At 43.7% G+C, this 15,444-nt stretch overlaps 1 protein-coding gene across 7 annotated transcripts in view; it reads left to right on the forward strand.

Annotated features, from left to right (window-relative positions):
- Positions 1 to 15,444, forward strand: part of TMEM241 (transmembrane protein 241) — a 116,520-nt gene that overhangs the window by 26,083 nt on the left and 74,993 nt on the right. For all 7 annotated transcript variants that reach the window (XR_011252400.1, XR_011252402.1, XR_011252401.1 and 4 more), the window contains exon 4: positions 3,436 to 3,517. Coding sequence is in view for 4 of the 7 variants with exons in the window: in XM_069569026.1 (XP_069425127.1) it covers positions 3,436 to 3,517 (82 nt within the window). In the remaining 3 variants the exon portion in view is untranslated. The remainder of the gene's footprint in view (positions 1 to 3,435; positions 3,518 to 15,444) is intronic.

Genomic DNA, 15,444 nt, shown 5'->3' on the forward strand with positions numbered 1-15,444 from the left:
CATGTGAAGAGCTGACTCATTGGAAAAGACTTTGCTGTTGGGAGGGATTGGGGGCAGGAGGAGAAGGGGACGACAGAGGATGAGATGGCTGGATGGCATCACTGACTCGATGGATGTGAATCTGAGTGAACTCCAGGAGTTGGTGATAGACAGGGAGGCCTGGTGTGCTGCGATTCATGGGGTCGCGAATAGTCAGACACGACTGAGCGACTGAACTGAGCTGAACTGATGATACCATTGCCATTTACTTTATTGTTTTGGGTTTGAGTTTATACACCCTTTTTGTGTTTCCTGTCTAGAGAAGATCCTTTAGCATTTGTTGGAGAGCTGGTTTGGTGGTGCTGAATTCTCTCAGCTTTTGCTTGTCTGTAAAGCTTTTGATTTCTCCTTCATATTTGAATGAGATCCTTGCTGGGTACAGTAATCTGGGCTGTAGGTTATTTTCTTTCATCACTTTCAGTATGTCCTGCCATTCTCTCCTTGCCTGAAGAATTTCTATTGAAGATCAGCTGTTATCCTTATGGGAATCCCCTTGTGTGTTATTTGCTTTTTTTCCCTTGCTACTTTTAATATTTGTTCTTTGTATTTGATCTTTGCTAATTTGATTAATATATGTCTTGGGGTGTTTTGCCTTGGGTTTATCCTGTTTGGGACTCTTTGGGTTTCTTGGACTTGGGTGATTATTTCTTTCCCCATTTTAGGGAAGTTTTCAGCTATTATCTCCTCAAGTATTTTCTCATGGTCTTTCTTTTTGTCTTCTTCTTCTGGGACTCCTATGATTCGAATGTTGGGTTGTTTAACATTGTCCCAGAGGTCTCTGAGATTGTCCTCATTTCTTTTAATTCATTTTTATTTTTTCCTCTCTGATTCATTTATTTCTGCCATTCTATCTTCTACCTCACTAATCCTATCTTCTGCTTCTGTTATTCTACTATTTGTTCGCTCTAGAGTGTTTTTTATATCATTTATTGCATTATTCATTATAAATTGACTCTTTTTTATTTCTTCTAGGTCCTTGTTAAACCTTTCTTGTATCTTCTCAATCCTTGTCTCCAGGCTGTTTATCTGTGATTCCATTTTGTTTTCAAGATTTTGGATCATTTTCACTATCATTATTCGGAATTCTTTCTCAGGTAGATTCCCTATCTCTTCCTCTTTTGTTTGGTTTGGTGGGCATTTATCCTGTTCCTTTACCTGCTGGGTATTCCTCTGTCTCTTCGTCTTGTTTATATTGCCGTGTTTGGGGGTGGCCTTTCTGAATTCTGGCAGTTTGTGGAGTTCTCTTTATTATGGAGTTTTCTTGCTGTGAGTGGGGTTGTATCAGTGGCTTGTCAAGGTTTCCTGGTTAGGGAAGCTTGTGTCGGTGTTCTGGTGGGTGGAGCTGGATTTCTTCTCTCTGGAGTGTGCTGAAGTGTCCAGTAATGAGTTATGAGATGTCAGTGGGTTTGGAGTGACTTTGGGGAGCCTGTATATTGAAGCTCAGGGCTATGTTCCTGTGTTGCTGGAGAATTTGCGTGGTATATCTTGCTCTGGAACTTGTTAGTCCTTGGGTGGTGCTTGGTTTCAGTGTATGTATGGAGGTGTTTGATGAGCTCCTGTCGATTAATGTTCCCTGGAGTCAGGAGTTCTCTGGTGTTCTCAGGAATTGGACTTAAGCCTCCTGCTTCTGGTTTTCAGTCTTATTTTTACAATAGCCTCAAGACTTCTCCGTCTATACAGCACTATTGATAAAACATCTCTTTCGAAGACAATGGGCTGCTTTTCTGGGTGCCTGATGTCCTCTGCTGGCATTCAGTTGTTTGGTGGAATTTTCTCAGCGTTCAAATGTTCTTTTGATGAATTTGTAGGGGAGAAAGTGGTCTCCTCGTCTTATTCCTCTGCCATCTTAGGACTGCCTCCCTAAAAATGTTGGTGGTATTTTCAAGCTGAGCAGTCAATACTGTTTTGTTTTTGTTTATTTATTTATTTTGGCCACACCACACAGCATGTAGGATCATAATTCCTAAACCAGGGTTTAAACCCACGTCCCCTGCACTGGAAGGCAGACTCCCAACTGATGGATCACCAGGGAGGTCCCTATTGTGCAGATTAAAAAAAATGATAACAGCATAGAAAATATTTAGCACAGGGCCTGGTTTGTAGGAAGGCTCAAACAATGTCAGCGATGATGCTGGTAATATTAACTCTGCTGTGAGCACCTTGTCAGTTGCTATGAGTTTTGGCTGAATGAATGTGTATAGAAGGTAGGGTTTGAAGGCCTTATTTGAGACTAAAAGCATTTTCATGCTTCATTCTCTGGGAGGTTGTGCAAAAAGCAGGTCTGATGATAGATAAAGTCCCTGCTTATGTTAATCGAATTAACAAAGAACATTTCTTGAACAGGCACCATCTGAGGAGAGCAGTTCATTGAGTTACTTGGGATTATTATGTTATATCCTTCAGGAATACTTTCATTAATTCATATTTATTATTAGAATGATTCTGGGAACTTGCTTTAGTGAACTGAATGCATTTGTAACTAATGGGGAAAGCAAGTTGCACCCTCAGTGATGTGTGCTCTATGTAAAGCCTGGGATTTTGCTTTTCTTGAGTAAACAAGATCCTCAGCTGAGTTGAAAAAGCAGTTCTTGGTGCGGCCACAGTGTAATTGAAGAAATGTGCCCTTGAGAAGTCCTTAGAGATTTCTTGAACTGGCATCCCAGGTTAACTGTTGAGGCTCAGCACATGGCCAACCAGCTCAAGTTCAAGCACTCGTTTCAATTCCATCCTTTAATCCTGTGGCTCCTTTAGTGGTTCGATGGAGCTGTTTGGTACCTTGGTAGGTATGTGTGTGCTTAGTAGCTTAGTCGTGTCTGACTCTTTGTGACCCCATAGACTGTAGCCTGCCAGGCTTCTCTGTCCATGGGATTTTTCAGTCAAGAATACTGGAGTGGATTGCCATTTTCTTCCTCCAGAGGATCTTCCCAACCCAGGGATTGAACTTGCATCTCTTATGTCTCCCACATCGCAGGCACATTCTTTACCTACTGAGCCATCAGGGAAGCCCTTTGCTAGGTAAATAGCTTTATAAAAAAATTGAAAGGAATTTGGTATGGGTTCAAAGCATCTGACCTCTTAAATTTAAAAGAACAATGTTCCCTGGTCCTTAAAAAAAAATCAGGTCTGTTCTGTCTCCCAGCCTGCAGGAAGCCTTTTTCTATCTCCAGCTTGTCTGTGGCTGATTGTGGGGCCACATCACTGGCTGAGTGATGGGCTGTAGGCAGAATGCTTTGGTCAGCCACCATCCAGCTTGATGATACACACTGTGTCGGGCTTCATCAGTCACCTGGGGATGCTTAGACAGCCACGGGTGCTGTATTTGGTGTATGGGAGGGTCATATCTTCCAGGGAGGTCTTTTGGACAGAAATATGATGGCCTCTTTCCCTCTTTTCCAGATCTGATGTTTTGACATGGCTTCCTGCTTCAGTGCTATTTGTGGGTATCATCTATGCTGGTTCCAGAGCGCTGTCCAGACTGGTAAGTGTGAGAGGCTTTGAAGGGGACAGTCCTTTTCTCGTCTTCCTCTTTGCCTTTTAACTGGTTGCACCTTGGATCAATAGTGGATAGAGAATCAGCCTTAATGATGGTACAGCTAGATTGGGGAACTAGTCTTGGGGCTGAGGCCAGTGTGGAGCCTTTTACCCCCTCTTCCTGACTTGAAGGGAACCACATAACAGGGAAGGGACTTCCCTATAGCTCAGATGGTAAAGAATCTGACTGCAATGCAGGAGACCTGGGTTCAATCCCAGAGTCAGGAAGATCCCCTGGAGAAGGAAATGGCAACCCACTCCAGTATTCCTGCCTGGGAAATCCCATGGACAGAGGAGCCTGGCAGGCTACAGTCCATGAGATTACAGTCAGACACTACTGAGGGACTAACACACATATACACATGTAACAGGGAAGACAGACTTGTGTTACAAAATAGAGAGACGCAGGTGGAGACTCAGAAAGCCAGAGTAGGGCTATTTGTGGAGCCTTCTCTGTGTGGATGCAGGCTGTCCTTGAGAGCAGGGAGGGCGGGCTCAGTCTGCTCCTTACTTCCAGGAACCATGACTCCACCCATCAGTAATGCTGCCTGAGCGTACTGGGCTTACTCGTGGGTGCACATGCCTGGCATGAAATTGATGCCCACGACACTTGGACCCTAGTGTTCATTCTGTCCTCCCACCCAGCCCCCAGAATTGAGCTCCTCAAAGGAGGCTACTGTGAGGAACAGATTCCTTCCAGTTACATTATATAGTATGTGGAACTCCAGAAATTTATTTTGCCACCAAAAGAGAGCCCACAAATATCACTATGGACCAGACAGTCAAAATGTGGCTTAAAAATCAGGAACAGTATTAAGGCCTCTTCCCTTTTTAATCCCCTAATTGCTGTTTTTATCTATCAGAAAATGATTATATTCTGATGTTGGAAAAATGCAAACTTTTCACACAATTTAGTTTTCTGTTTTAAATGCATACTTCTCCAACAGATTTATTTCTATAAAGGAATGGGTTTTGAGGAGAAGAAACATGGGGCAGAGAGGTATGGAATAGAAAATAAATGCAGATGTAAGCTATTTTGCTAATTGCAGTATAACCACAACAAACTAGTACAGAGAATGTTCTGGGCAAAACAACACAATAAAGGTTCAGAGATCGAGGTGTTCCCTTAAGCAAGACTGAAGGTTTAGTCTCTGGTATTTGGAATTTAGGCTGCAGTCCTTGTTTTTGGATGGATCACTGGGTATGTGACCCAGTCCATGCTTTAAACCAGATCTGAGCCAGAAAATGGCCCCTTGGCTCAGGTAGAAGTCAATTAAGTGTTTGGTTTCATGTGTCACGTAACCAGCAAAGTTCCTCCCCGTGATGCTCTACCGGGTGGGGTTGTACTTCTTGTCAGACTCCTTGATCTGGGCAGCAATGTCCTTCTCTGTATTACATTTCTCCAATGCCTGAGTAGCACACTCCGCTAAGTCCTATTGCATCTCCTCTGGCATATCAGCATTTAAAAAATGATTATTAAAAAAAAACTTATTTATTTGGCTGTGCAAGGTCTTAGTTTGAGCATGTGGGATCTTTAGTTGCAGTATGTGAACTCTTAGGGCTTCCCTGGTGGTTCATTCAGTAAAGAATCTGCCTGCAATACAGGAGACTCAGGTTCAGTCCCTGGGTCAGGAAGATCCCATGGAGAAGAAAATGGCAACCCGCTCCAGTGTTGTTGCTTGGAGAATCCCATGGACAGAGGAGCCCATTGGGCTACACTCCATGGGGTTGCAAGAGCCAGACACCACTTAGCAACTAAATCACCATCATGCAAACTCTTAGGTTTGGCATGTGGAATCCAGCTCCCTGATCCTGGCCCCTGCATTGGGAGCATGGAGTCTTAGCCACTGGACCACCAGGGAAGTCCGCATATTGGCATTTTTGATCATGGCCTTTCGGTCACACATGGTTACCAAGGAACGGTGTGTATGCTTAGTCGCTCAGTTGTGTCCAACTCTTTTCGACCCTGTGGATGAAGCCCACAAGGCTTCTCTGTCCATGGGGATTCTCCAGGCAAGAATACTGGAGTGGGTTGCAATGCCCCCCTCCAAGGGATCTTCCCAACCCAGGGATCGAACCTTGGGCTTCCCTGGTGGTTCAGCTGGTAAAGAATCTGTCTGCAATGCAGGAGACCTGGGTTTGATCCCTGGGTTGGGAAGATCCCCTGGAGAAGGGAATAGCTACCTACTCCAGTATTCTGGCTTGGAGAATTCCATGGACTGTATAGTCCATGGGGTCGCAAAGAGTTGGACATGACTAAGCGACTTTCACTTTCTTTACCATCTAAACCACCAGCCACCAGGGAAGCCCAAGAATACTGGAGTGGATAGCTTATCCCTTCTCCAGGGCATCTTCCGAACTCAGGAATTGAACCAGAATCTCCTGCATTGCAGGCAGATTCTTTACCAGCTAAGCTACCAGGGAAACCTTCCAAGGATCAGAGGGTTGGCCAACTGCGATGGTGCCCTGGGGGAGAGGCTGAAGAGGTTCAGACTTGTTGGGAGCGGTCATCGCTACCTAAGCCGTGATGCTTCTCCAAATAATTTAGGGTTTTTTTTTGGCCATGCTGCGTGGCATGTGGGATCTTAGTCCTCCCCCAGGAGTTGAATCTGTGCCCTCCTGTATTGGAAGCATGGAGTCTTAACCACTAGACCACCAGGGAAGTTCCAAAACCATATTGTTTTTTAATGTAAAGTTTATTGTGCTGGCTCCTTAGAAGTCAGATATGAAAATGTGTTATGGTAGCTGTTCTCAAAAACAAACAAAATCTGCCTCTCTGGATAATGATAGTGTTGTTAGGACAACTCCAAAGTTGCAAAATAGTGGTTGAGAATTAGTACTGGTAATTTCTAAATGAAATCATCATTTTTCTTTCGTGATTCATAAGCTTGAGTAAATGGGATGTTGTGTGTGATGCCGGAGAAAACAGCCCGACTGACCTAATAAGTGAGCCACCACACCATGATGGTGGGTGCTGATCCTGGAATAGGGGCCAGGTTGGCTCACCGCTGCCCCTCTTGATGGGGTCGAGCTCCTCGGGTCTGTGGCCTCACTTTATGCCCTCTGGCCTGTAGGGGGAGCTGCTTCTCTAACGACAGAGTATAGGAGTTGATGGGGGAGGTGCGGGAGTACAAAAGCTTTTAAAATTTTTCGTAGGCTCTGGATAGTTATGGATGCCAGAATTTTGAAGTTTGAATAAGTAAGGTGTTGTATTAATAATGATAATGATTTTTCTTATTGTACAGTGCTTTTTCATATGTTTCTGGAGTGATTTCCTTTGTATCTTTCTGTGTGGTTCTTCTAGTCACCTGACAGGCGAGGCAGATGTTAATCACCAGACAGAGGAAGGAACTTAGGTGTGGGAAGGTACCAAGACTTTCTCCACCTAATGGGAAGCTCTTCTGACTCCCTACCTTTCACCTCTTCTGATTTGTCTTTTTAGAGTCAGTGTATGTGGATTTTCAAATGAGCCCAGGGTATAATAGTCTTGCATAGACTTGAGACTCTTATGATTGCAAGTGTTAGAAAGCTCACCAACTGGTCTAAGCAAAGGGGAAATCTCCTGGTTTACATTAATGAAAAGTCATCAGGTAGAAACTGCTTTAGGCATGGCTTGATTGAGAGATTTGAACTGTGGTGTTGGAGAAGACTCTTGAGAGTCTCTTGGACTGCAAGGAGATCCAACCAGTCCATCCTAAAGGAGATAAGTCCTGGGTGTTCATTGGAAGGACTGATGTTGAAGCTGAAATTCCAATACTTTGGCCACTTGATGCGAAGAGCTGACTCATTTGAAAAGACCCTGATGCTGGGAAAGATTGAGAGCAGGAGAAGGGGACGACAGAGGATGAGATGGTTGGATGGCATCACCGACGCAATGGACATGGGTTTGGGTGGACTCTGGGAGTTGGTGATGAACAGGGAGGCCTGGTGTGCTGTGGTTCATGGGGTCACAAAGACTCAGACATGACTGAGCGACTGAACTGATTGAGAGATTCCAATGACCTACTTAGAATCCAGATGCTGTCTGTCTGTCAGTTCTTCTCTGTCTTTGCTTCATCTCATAGTTCAGCTTTCCCCTCATGAGTCTTGTTGATTCCAGGCTCACATCTTCACAACTTCAAGTCTAATGGAACAAGACTGTCTTCCTTGCAGCTTCTGCATAATTTCCAGGATTCACTCTGATTGCATCAGTTAGGGCCACTGCCCATCCCAGGTCTAAAAACTAAAAACTAACCAGGATGGAGTTAGGCTGATTGGCCAGCCCTGGATCATGTCTTCCCTAAACCATTCACTGTGACTGGAAAGACCGAGAGCACTATTTGTCCAGCCCTGGTCACACAGGATCCCCATCCACACCCATAGACTGATAAAGAATGAGGCACATCCTCAATACTGGGGTTTTCATCAAAGAAAGAGATCAAGAGATGAGGTAGCCAATAAACCCTCCAAAGTCCATAGTAAATGTCAGTCCTGTACGTCTCAGGCACATGGAGAGCTCTCTAACCTGGAACAGTGCCTCTTGAAGTATAGTCCACAGGTGGTAACAGCCTGTGAACTCTTGTTCAGTTCAGTTCAGTTCAGTTCAGTTCAGTTCAGTCGCTCAGTCGTGTCTGACTCTTTGTGACCCCATGGACCGCAGCACAACAGGCCTCCCTGTCCGTCACCAACTCCTGGAGTCTACCCAAACTCATGTCCATTGAGTCGGTGATGCCATCCAACCATCTCATCCTCTGTCGTCCCCTTCTCCTCCCACCTTCGTTCTTTCCCAGCATCAGGGTCTTTTCCAATGAGTCAGTTCTTCGCATCAGGTGTCCAAAGTATTGGAGTTTCAACTTCAACATCAGTCCTTGCAGTTAACACCCAGGACTGATCTCCCCTAGGATGGACTGGCTGGATTTCCTCGCAGTCCAAGGGACTCTCAAGAGTCTTCTCCAACACCACAGTTCAAAATCATCAATTCTTCGGCGCTCAGCTTTCTTTATAGTCCAACTCTCACATCCATACATGACTACTGGAAAAACCATACCCTTGACTAGATGGACCTTTGTTGGCAAAGTAGTATCTCTGCTTTTTAATATGCTATCTAGATTGGTCATAACTTTTCTTCCAAGAAGTAAGCATCTTTTATTTTTATGGCTGCAATCACCATCTGCAGTGATTTTGGAGCCCCCCAAAAATAAAGTCTGCCACTGTTTCCACATCTATTTGCTATGAAGTGATGGGACCAGACACCATGATCTTAGTTTTCGGAATGTTGAGCTTTAAGCCAACTTTTTCACTCTCCTCTTTCACTTTCATCAAGAGCTCTTGTTACCTGGCCCTAAGGAGACTGTGCCAGAGTAAACATCAAGCTTGGCACTAAACATGTTGTTTAGTTGAGCTGACTTTTTTTTTTTCATAGCCATACTTTTTGAAGAAGGGAGTAGGGCACTGGCTTACAGTTCTGTGTGTGAGCTTCTTATAGTCGTCTTCTTTTTTTAAAGTTAATTAATTTATTTGGCTGCTCTGGGTCTCAGTTGCAAAGTGAGAGATCTTTGATCTTAGTTTCAGCATGCGGGATCTAGTTCCCTGATCCCGGCCGCCTGCATTGGGAGAGTGGAGTCTTTAGCTACTAGACCACCAGGGAATTCCCTGGAGCTCCTTTTCTTCTGAGGGGACTGCATTTGAATGGCCCTGACCTAGACCACAGATTTTTTCATGGGCAGAAGGAAGCTGCTGCATTTCAAACTCCCAAGTAAAGAGAAACAACCCCAAACCAAATACACCCGGTTAGAGGAGGAGGAAGATAGAAAGGAGACACGTATTTTTTTCTTTTTTTAGTGAAATAACACAACCCAGCATCTTTTCTTTGTTTTCTGAGTTTTTTGTTTTTACATAGTTGCTTAAAAATCTACAACAGAGTGGATGAAACACGCGGTACTTGTACAGCTTGTGTTAGATGGAAAACAGGCGTCAACATGCTGGTGCCAAGCTGTCAGTTTCATGGATCCACGAGGAACTGGGGCAGAAAGCACTCAGTTAAAATCCGTGGGCGTGTTGTTATGCAAAACACTTACGGAGTTGCTTTGCTCCATAAAGGCCTCCTTTATCCAACAAAACTTTGAAGCCTTTCTTCTGATGTGTGGCTTCTGAGAGGAAGCTGACTTCACTCTGCAAAGGCAAGGTGGGGACATTCTTTATTGATTTTTCCACCTCAAACTCACAACCAAATGATAGAATTAAGGCAAGGAGATTATTTTTGTGGCTCTCCATTCAACACATATTTATTGGGGAGTCTACTACTGGGGGCTTAATGAGGAATAAGACCTGGTTCCTGAACATGAGGGGACTCCCAGGCGGTGCTAGTGGTAAAGAATCTGCCTGCCAATGCAGAAGATGCAAGAGATGCGGGTTCGATCCCTGGGTCAGGAAGATCTCCTGGAGAAGGAAATGGCAACCCACTCCAGTATTCTTGCCTGGAGAATCCCATGGACAGAGGAGCCTGGCAGGCTATAGTCCAAGGAGTTGCAAAGAAGCTGAGCACACACACTTAGCTGACCTTGAAGAATTTATAGGGGAATCCATGAAAGACACACAACTCACCATGGGAACAACCATTGTGAATTTTCAGTGTTATATATGTGAGCCAGGCACTTCCTGTTGCCAACCTTCATGACATATGAAGTTGGACTTAATTACTCCCGTTTATAGAGGAGGAAACTGAGATGCAGATTTGGCGAAGGTCACCAACTGGTAGATGTTACAAAAAGCAGAGATGCAGACTCAAGACTGTCCAACGATAGTAGTTCATCTGCAATGCATTGGACTTTCCTGGTGGTCCAGTGGTTAAGACTTGCAGGGGACAGGGTTCGATCACTGGTCAGAGAACTAGATCCCACATGCTGAAACTAAGAAGTTTGCATGCCACAGCTAAGACCCTGTACAGCCAAATAAATAAATACAATTATTTTTAAAAACCAAAGCAGTACAATGCTTACCCTCTTTCCTTCCTAAATCATAACAAGCCAAGGAGATGAGCCTATCAGGATGGAGTGGGCAGAAGGGGAGAGGAGCTGTGTAGTTATTCTGTCTTCTGTGTGTGTGTGTGCGGTAGGTTGCTTCAGTCATGTCTGACCTTTTGTGACCCTATGGACTGTGGCCCACCAGGCTCCTCTGTCCATGGGATTTCCCAGGCAAGTATATTAGAGTGGATTACCACTTCCTTCTCTGGGGGAATCTTCCCGACCCAGGGATTGAACCCACGTCTCCTGCATTGCAGGTAGACTCTTTACCAACTGAGGCACCAGGGAAGCCCCTGTACAATATATACTTGTTTCTTGTATGTTTTATATATAGTAGTTTGTGCCTCTTTTTTTAAGTTTATTAAAATATTAATTAATTTAGTTTTTGGCTGCACGGGGTCTTAGTTGCAGCAGATGGACTCTACATGTGGCGTACAGGCTTAGTACTCCATGGCACTTGGGATCTTAGTCCCCTGACCAGGGATCGAACCCTCATCTTCTGCATTGCAAGGCAGATTCTTAACCACTGGACCACTGGGGCAAGTCCCTAAGTTTTATTTTACATTGGGGTAGAGTTGATAAGATAAACATTTCTTAAGAAGAGATTTTAAAATAAATCTATACATATAGCTGATTCCTGTTGTTGTAAACTAATACAACATTGTAAAGCAATTATACTCCAATTAAAAAAATAAAATAAAATCTTAAAATGGAAAAAATAAAATAATTCTAGGTCAAGGGAAATAGAAGAAGGCCACAGAGAGACTTAGCACATAGAAATTTATGCTATGATATCTTATGAAACAAATATAATTGGGCCTTGGTTTTAGCTCTTTATCTTTTTGCAGTGAAGTAAAGAAGTTACAAGACTCTCCATGCTTGTAAGATAAATGCAAGCTATTGCTGAAGAAATGCAGTGTCCTTCTTTGCTCTCAATTCCTTCTGTGTGCTCTGTGCTCAGTCGTGGCCAACTCTTTGTGACCCAGTGGACTGTATAACCCACCAGGCTCCTCTGTCCCTGGCATTTCCCAGGCAAGAACACTGAAGTGGCTTACCATTTCCTCCCCAGAGACTCTTCCCAACCCAGGGATCAAACCCGTATCTCCTATGTCTCCTGCATCATAGGCAGATTCTTTACCCACTGGACTCTCAGTTACTTAGTCCTCATTAAGGGTAGGATGGGCCACGTAGGGTCTTCGGTCACATCCTTATAATAAACCCAATGGTAACCTAGTTTCTGGGATTCCTAGTCTGTTTGGTAGCATGATGACAGCATGGTTCAGTAGGAACAGTTCTCTGGGGTTAAAACTGCTGCTCTCCAATTATCTGACTCCTTTCCTTTCCTTTAGGAACATTTATTTCTACAGGCATGATTTCGATAAAAAACTAGGCAGCCAAACGTTCAAAGGTATATTCTTTGGCAAGAGCCTGGCAATTAATTATTCTATAATATATTGTAGATTGAAGTCACACACACCCAAATTGAAGGTAGGATTGATGTTCTACAAAACTAAGAAGCCAGCCCACCGCTTGGCTAAGCGAGCCGTCCACACTCCTGCAGAGGGACCCAAGGCTGTGCCTGTGGACAGGGCCAGGGCTTTCCGTAGAAAACTGTTTCAAGTCAGTCCCAACACCTGAACAAACAACAATCAAGGCTTGAAAATTCCACTCTGGGAAGCATGGGAATAATGAAAAATTTGAAGTAAAAGTTACTGATGTCTTTTTACAGCCAGAGAAAAATTTCCAACAGTGCATGGACAAAATGTTGAATTTTAAGTGAATGGACTCCAAGAATAAATTAATTGCAAATTGTGCCCCTGAGTCAGGAAACGAATTGGACTGCAGTGTAGTTGAATTTGGTCAATTACGTTTTATGTTAAAAATGATGATTTGGGTTTCACGGTAGTTGATCTTGGGCCATTTTTCCTAATGAAAGATGGTGGGACCTTTTATTATTGAGGCCGTTCCTAGCGCCTTGACAGTGTGGAAGAACAAACTTGATTTTCTGTTCTTTTTAGCAGCAAGCTAGTATCTAGATTGTCTAAAAGTGGTTTCAGATTATTAAGAGGCAGGTTAAAAAAGAGAATCAAAGTATATCTGTCCTTTTCCTTATCTGTATAATGGGGATGTTATTAGTATTTCTCGCAAAGGGTTATTATGATGATTCAATATGTGAAAGCAGTTAGAACGGCGTCTGGCACATAGGAAGCATTCAGGGTATCTTTACTGTTATTATTATTATCATTTCTCAGAACTTCTTTTTGGCCATACCATGTGGCTTGTGGGACCTTAGTTTCCAGACCGGGAATCAAACCCATGCCCCCTGCAGTGGAAGCAAGGAGTCTTAACCCCTAGACAGCCAGGGAAGTCCTCATTTCTCACAACTTTTATCTGATTTCACAAAAGTAAGTCTGCTGAACTTCAGTCTGTAAAGGGCAGGTTTTCTGAAATAATTGGTCATTGTGGTGTCTTGAACTAATCACATAGTTCAGACTAAGGCTTGGTACACAGAGGTGGAGGCCAAGGGAAAGTCAGTAATTATAAGTTACAGATTGCCTTAATATTGTTCTTGATAGATCTCTTTGGAGGCCTATAAAAGTCAATGGTAGAGTTACTGTTTCTAAAGTCTGCTAGCTCCTCAGTCAAGAAAAATGGCTTGAGAAATTCAGATTAGACCATTTTAAAGTAGAAATGGATGATGTCCCTTTAAAGAGTGGCATGGAGTTTACATCGAGGTCATCCGTTTTAGATCATACCAGTTTTATCACGGGAGGACACAGACTGGCAGAGTTTGGAATAATACACAGTTGTGTTGGACTTCATACAGATGTGGATCCAGGAAGCTTATCCTGGGAGCTTACCATAATCTGGATCCTATAACTTCAAGGATGGGGCTTCCCTGGTGGCTCAGTGGTAAAGAACCCTCCTGCCAATGCAGGAGACATGGATTCTATCCCTGGGCTGGGAAGATCCACTGCAGAAGGAAATGACCACTCACTCCAATATTCTTGCCTGGGAAATCCCATGGACCAAGGAGCCTGGTGGGCTACAGTCCATGGTATCACAGAAGAGTCAGACGTGACCTAGCGCTTAAACAACAAACATCAAGGCTGGGAGTGTGGGCTTTCCGTCACTCAGTTGGAATCCTGGAGTCCCACCCTGAACCAGCTGTGAACTCACCAACAAGCTGCCCTATCACCCTGAGCTTCAGTTTCCTTGTCGGTAAATCAGGGTAACAGCATCTGTGGATAAAGTTGCTGAGAGATGATTTAAATAAGAGAATGCAATTAAAATAACTAGCACTGTGCTGAACACATTGTTGGTACCTATTATTAGTGAACTTTAAGATCAGTTCTTTATATACTGCTGCTGCTGCTAAGTCGCTTCAGTCGTGTCCGACTCTGTGTGACCCCATAGACGGCAGCCCACCAGGCTCCCCCGTCCCTGGGATTCCCCAGGCAAGAACACTGGAGTGGGTTGCCATTTCCTTCTCCAATGCATGAAAGTGAAAAGTTAAAGTGAAGTCGCTCAGTCGTGTCTGACTCCTAGTGACCCCATGGACTACAGCCTTCCAGGCTCCTCCGTCCATGGGATTTTCCAGGCAAGAGTACTGGAGTGGGGTGTCATTGCCTTCTCTGTCTATATGTACAGATAGATCCTTTTATAGAATCTGCTCAGATTCTGCTAGGGTGATGGAGGAACCTCTCAACAGTTTATAGAATTGAGAAAATAAAACCTCTTTGAGGTCTAGAGTTAGAGTCTAGTGAAAATGAAAGTCGCTCAGTCATGTCCGACTCTGAGTCAACCCTAAATCTCATCTCCTTTCTGATTTTATAGTCAAGGAGGCAAAAACATTTAAAATCAGGGCTTCTTGTTGTGTGCTCAGTTGCTCAGTCTTGTCTAACACTTTGTGACCCCATGAACTGTAGCCTGCCAGACTCCTCTGTCCATGGGATTTTCCAGGCAAGAATACTGGAGTGGGATCCAATTTCTTATTCCAAGGGATCTTCCTGACCCAGGGATCAGGTCTTAATTTTAAATAAATAAGATCCAGGTGGCCCTTTTATTTTCACTGTCAGGTACCACAGGATTAACCTAAAGATTTTCTGTTCTGTCTTCTTAGGCTCAGACCTAGAAGGCCAGGGCCCAAGTTTTCCCAACATGAACCTAATGGATGAGGCCAATTAAAAAAATCTCTAGTAATCTTAAAATACATAAAACATAATAGAAAACATAAAAGCTTAAGAGGAATAAAAAGAAGCACAAAAGACATGAAAAACATAGGAAATAATTATGATTTTTAAAGGGAAAAAAGAGTTGAGTTGAACTTTTAATGAAAAAGAGTAGAAAACATTAAAAAAGGAAGAAAAATGCAAAGCAAGAGCTCAGAATGAAATGAAACAATGTGAGTTAGAACAAAATACTAAAATAGGGCAGAGCTATAAACTTATAAAAGTCTTAATGACAAGGTAAAAATATATCTTCCCCAAAGATAAAGAATAAATCCATCTGGAAGTGTTAGGGCAGTAGCATCTGCTTAAAGGCCCACTTAAGGGTCCTTGAAGTGGGAACAATTTCTCAGCTCAGGGTCCTCGATCAACACCACTGAGTGCAGGCTTGGTGCCCGTTAACACTGACAGCCTTCATGTGCGGCTCTTGCATGGTTTCCACCCTTCCTCCCAATAGCTTCAGGTTGCAGGTATTGTTATCCTTATGCTACAGAGGAGCAAACTGTTTGGATAAGTGCCCTGCTCCATGAGCAGATGGTGGAGCTGGAGCCCGAAACCCAGGCTGATGCCAAAACCCATGCATATTCTTGATTTTCATTTGCTTTCCAGGAAACGTCACCATTGGCAACAACAAGATAATAGCA

The sequence above is a fragment of the Ovis canadensis genome, chromosome 23 (assembly GCF_042477335.2).
Source record: "Ovis canadensis isolate MfBH-ARS-UI-01 breed Bighorn chromosome 23, ARS-UI_OviCan_v2, whole genome shotgun sequence".
In the NCBI taxonomy this organism is placed as follows: domain Eukaryota; kingdom Metazoa; phylum Chordata; class Mammalia; order Artiodactyla; family Bovidae; genus Ovis; species Ovis canadensis.